At 39.8% G+C, this 5,477-nt stretch overlaps 1 protein-coding gene across 1 annotated transcript in view; it reads left to right on the forward strand.

The window, feature by feature from the left end:
• The window catches only part of Slc39a9 (solute carrier family 39 member 9), a 41,135-nt gene that overhangs the window by 23,884 nt on the left and 11,774 nt on the right, over nt 1–5,477 (forward strand). The window contains exon 3 of the mRNA XM_031355612.1: nt 812–1,012. Within this exon, the coding sequence (XP_031211472.1) occupies nt 812–1,012 (201 nt within the window). The remainder of the gene's footprint in view (nt 1–811; nt 1,013–5,477) is intronic.

Below are 5,477 nucleotides of genomic sequence, written 5' to 3' on the forward strand. Positions count from 1 at the left end.
TTTGTCTTTGTTTATGTTTTGTTTAGAGAGAAAGAATATGGAGTTTGGTGAAGTGGAGGGGATCTGGGAGAAAATGCAGGAGGGGAGAGAATTTAATCGTGATATATTGTATAAAATTTTTCAATAAAAATAAAAAAGTTTTAGCCTTTAAGCATTATTGATGTTTGAAGCATCAAACACGTGACTATAAATTAGGAATATCCTTTAGCTAGTTGTGAGATACTATAATTCAGTGTCCCAACCACCTTTATGATCTAGAACTAAATTTAAATGGGAGGATGTGCCTTTTCAATTCTGTGTGTGTGTGTGTGTGTGTGTGTGTGTGTGTGTGTGTGTGTGTGTGTGTGTTTGTTTGTTGGCTGATATTTTATAAAAACTGAACAGTTACCATCCTGTTTGCTTTAAATTTTGTATCAACCTAGGTGTAACAGTAGTGACTTTTTACTACAGTTGCTTTCGTTGCCACTGTTCTTTCTTTACATGGTTTCATCAGAGTAAAGTGTCATGTGCTGTCCTGAGGGGAAAAAGGAAGATTTAGATCTGGGGCCATTTGAAATGTCACTGCGTTCTTGCATGGTTATTCGCTTCTGTGTCCAAGAGTTTAAGTTGATAGGCAGTCAGAAAGAAGGTCTGCATGCCAAAAGCAGAAAAATGTTTTTATCTCAGGACTATTTTTATTACAACCTTTTAAACTGAAGGGGTTTATGGTTGCCTAGATTACAGTTTAGGAATTAGGTATCCTTATAGTAAATTCAGTGGCACTTAAAATATAAATGGAAGTTGTCACATTTTATGGTTTGTTTTGCTTCAGGAAAACACCACCAAGCCAGTGAAACGAAGCAGAATGTGATTGCATCAGACAAAGCAGCAGAAATCTCAGTTGTCCATGAACATGAGCACAGCCATGACCACACACAGCTACATGCCTACATTGGTGTGTCCCTTGTGCTGGGCTTCGTTTTCATGTTGCTAGTGGACCAGATTGGCAGCTCCCATGTGCATTCCACCGATGGTGAGTAGCTCTCAGGCTTTCTGTGTTTGTAGGCACTTTTGTAGTTTGGAAATTTACAGACTGAATGATTCGGTCTACACCAATGAGCTTACATAAATGCCAAACTCCTGTTCTCCTCAGGTATTCTCAGGTATTTTATTCAACTGTGGGAGCTAGTGACTTGTGGTGTGATGCAACTGTTTATTGACATATTAACCCTGTTGGCTTAAAGCAGTCACATTTGAGAGTCTAGGGCAGAAAGAAGTCCCTAACCTGTTTTGTGCTGTGGAGCCCTTAGGCAATCTAAAGCCTATAGCCCAAATTATTGGAATGTTGCTCTTTAAATATATACACTTAGTACATAAGGCTACTCTTGTATTTGAGGCTAGCTTGGTCTCCATACAGAGTTCTAGCAGATACACAATGAGATACTATCGAAAAGCTACCACCAAACAAAAAACCCAATCCAACCAACCAACCAAATAAGCAAAAAAAAACTTGATAGTAAGTAAATTCTTATCTGCTTATTAGATACAAGGAGGAAAGAAGTAAATAAACAAAGGAGTCCAGCGGTGCTTTGACCAGGTGATCAAAGTCAGTGTCACCAACATTCTGCTTTGCTGTAGCTCAGGAAGCCATGAGGACATCCTCCTTTCGGATAACTCCAAACCCTGGATAAAAATTTTAAACCTACCAGTTAAAGACAGCAGAGTCATTAAGAGCAAGCACATTCTGCAGAGCTCAATGTTTGGAACAGAATTTTTATAGGATTAATAAGAGGGTCCCTGTGATAGAGATTCCATCTTCCCTAGCATTGCTCCATGTCTGTCATTGTAGGAGGGTCCAGACTCACTTCTGCTACATAGCAAGTTTGAGGTCAGCCTGGACTACTTGAGATCTTGTCTCACAAAGTCCTCAGTGTTTGTGGGACAGAACTCTGGACAACCAGAGCCCTAAGAAGAAGGAGAATCCTAGTGTTCCAGAGTATCCACCAGAGAATACTACTCAAACACGGGTTTAAGAAAGTCTTTATTAGCCAGCAGGTGACTACACTGGGTTTTTGGGACATCAGTATAGATAGCTCTGAGCCTTTCTCTTTAAACACAAAGCCACACCCTGGGTTGACACACTTCAGCAAGCAAGAACAGTTAGCCAAAAACAGAACTGTAGAATCCAAAAGCAAAGTTAGTATATTTAGGGACTTCCCCAGAACTATGGACTTTGATGGATTAGGACTTTGTTCGTCTTTTGGCAGGTGTTGCTGCCTGTGTGCTGGGTTCCAAGGCCTGAATGGGTACTTCCATCATGGCGTCAGTTGTGCTAAGGTCTGGGGACCTGTTACACTAGAACTCAGTCCCAGTTTCTATGAGTAAGCTGTTCAGGTCTCTTGCTGACTCCTAAGCCATGCACATTTGGGCAGACTCCAAATAATTAAGCTAAAATAATTAAACCAAGCGTCCAAAAACAGGTTACAGTTTGATACAAAGTTACATAAAGCAAAACATAAATTCTGTAGAAAATATAATAGAACCTAGATTATTCTTGAGATAGTGCTACTAACAGTGTCTGGTATATGATCAACATGAAAAGCACCTTCTAAAAGGGAGGATTATTCTTTAAAAAAAGAGAAAGAAAGAAAAAACAAACAAACAAAGAAACCAACCGTGGATACAAGGAGGTGAATGTATTCTCCAGCTGAATGCAGTTAGGTGATCTTAGAATTGACTCTTCCTAGAAAGGAAGCACTCTGAGGAGCATTATCAGAAAACTGACACATGTTGAATGTGTAACAGGAATCAGAAATAATGCTACATTTTCTGAGGTTGATATCCTTTATGATTATATAGTTTCCCCACAGGAAATGCACATTGAAGTGTCTAAAGATAAGTAGTTATGATGTGTGCAACTTACTTTTTTTTTTTTTTTTTTTTTTTGCAACTTACTTTTAAGTGGTAAAGATTTTTGTATGGGAAGTATGAATGCAAGCTTGGAGCAAATAGTTCCAAATGTTTAGATAATTGCTCAGGGACATGTGATTATTTTCTTTAAACTATTGTAGCTTTTTTCAAGATTACAAATTATTTCCAAATAAAATTGTTTTGTTTTAATCATGGACTGGATAAAAGAACAAAGTATTTGATGTAGCTCTGTGCCTGAACATAGTGTGGCTTGGCAGGCAAGGCTTTAATCGCAAACCTTAAGAAGAAAAAATATGGTAAGAAAACAAAATAAAAGCAGGTTGGATAGGCAGGTGTGGTGACATGATATGATAGGGGCTCTCAGAAGGCACAGGCTGGAGCTTGTGAATTCAGTAGAGACCAGCATTGGCTACATAGTAACACTTGACATACTGTCAGAAACAAAACTCTAGGTGTCAACAAAGATTTTCCATTTCCTTGTATTTGTTGTATCTTTTTTAACGTGCTTACTTTGAGATAAAGTCTCATATATACCAGGTTAGTCTCAACCTCTTTATGTAAGCATTGATGACCTTTAATTCCTGATTCTCCTCCTACTACTACCTCTCAAGTGCTGAATGTGCTACTAAGTCCACACTACACCTTTAAAGAAAATTTCCCCATCCTTGTGGAGCACACCTTTAACCTTAGCACTTGGGAGGCAGGGACAGACTGATCTCTGCAAGTTCAGGGCTAGTCTGGTCTACATAGGTGAGTTCTAGACCAACCAGGACTGCATAGAAGACTATCTTAAACAAATAAAACCCAACACTTTTTTGGTTTGGTTTTTCAATGGGTTGGGGAGATGGATCCCTAGTAACCAAGTAAAAAGACAGGCATGCTAAACTCAGTGCTGGAGGTAGGAAGTCAGGAAGATCCCTAAAGGTATTGTTGGCCAGCCAGCCTAGGTGAATTGATGAAAAGGGTCAGTGAAAGACCTTGTCTCAACAACAAAACAAGAACAAAACAAAGCAATATAGAGAATGATTGAAGAGAGACCCCAACATAGACAACATAGACTTCCTTGGGATACTTTTTTTTCCCTTGGTTTTACAAGACAGGGTTTCTTTATGTAGCCCTGGCTGTCCTGGAACTCACTCTGTAGACCAGGCTAGCCTCAAACTCAGAAATCCACCTGCCTCTGCCTCCCAAGTGCTGGGATTAAAGACGTGCGCCACCACTGCCCAGCGAGAGGATTAAAAAGAAAAAAACAATTAACATGACTCCAGCCAGTGCTGAAGCGGAAGCAGGCTTATTTTTTTCCAGTCTGCTTTTACACCATTCTAGGTACATGCAAAGAATAGGGTCAGTTCTAGATCAAAGACAAAGTGGTCAAGGAACAAACAAGGCATTAAACAAAGTCCTGTGTCTAGGGGTTTATCATGATGACCAAGATACAAGGAATATAATACAGTCCTAGGATGTATTCATCCTGAGTCTTGTTGTAGCCCAATGTCAAAATCTTATCTGAGCCTACTTCTTTGTTCTAGCCCATTGTCAAATTCTTGCCAAATTCCTAGAAGCAGCACCAAGAGCTATCCACAACTTGACATGTCTTAAGTTCACCAGAATAGGTCATGAGTCTATGCTGTAATATTTGGGAAGTAAAGAGTTAAAACTATTAAAGTAGGCCGTGAGAGATAGGGTTCATTGACAGAGTGAGTACTTGCTGGGCACATGTAAGAACTAGACTTGATCCTTAACACTGAACAAACAGAATTTTAAAAAGTTACCTTTAAGCCGGGCGGTGATGGTGCACGCCTTTAATCCCAGCACTTGGGAGGCAGAGGCAGGTGGATTTCTGAGTTTGAGGCCAGCCTGGTCTACAGAGTGAGTTCCAGGACGGCCAGAGCTATACAGAGAAACCCTGTCTCGAAAAAAACCAAAAAAAAAAAAGTTACTTTTATTTCTTTTTATGTTATGTGTGTTGTGTTTTGTCTGCTGGTATACCAGGGCACCACATTAATATTGTGCCCACAGAGGCAGAGAGATCAGATTAGAAAATGTCAGATCCTCTGGAACTTGAGTTACAGGCATTTGTTAGCATCTATGTGGATGCTCAGAATTGAACGCAAGTCCTCAGGAAGAGCAGCCAGTGCTCTTAACTGCTGAACCTTCTTTCCATAAGCCCGCTCTCCCCCAAAAAAGCATTTTAGTTCCTGGTAACCCTGTACCCAGAGTCAAATGGAGCATGTGTTGATTCTTCCTTCTGTTTTCTCCGGAAGGGTGCTGCTTTTGCTGGCCTTCTGTGTGTGTATATTTGATTTTCAGTTTTTTAGTTTTAGTTAAGTTTTTTTGGAGACAGAGTCTCCCTGTGTAGCTCAGGCTGGTCTCAAATACACATTCCTTCTGCCTTTGTTTCTCAACTGCTAGAATTACTCCTGTTCTGGCATCACAAATAGCTCTAGGTTTATGTATTACTAAGTGTCAGTAATAGTTAATTCACTTATCAAAATTATGCTGAGGTCCCATTTGTCAATTCTTGATCTTAGAGCAGAAGCTATTGGTGTTCTCTTCAGGAAATTTTC

This window comes from Mastomys coucha, unplaced genomic scaffold (assembly GCF_008632895.1).
Source record: "Mastomys coucha isolate ucsf_1 unplaced genomic scaffold, UCSF_Mcou_1 pScaffold6, whole genome shotgun sequence".
NCBI lineage: Eukaryota > Metazoa > Chordata > Mammalia > Rodentia > Muridae > Mastomys > Mastomys coucha.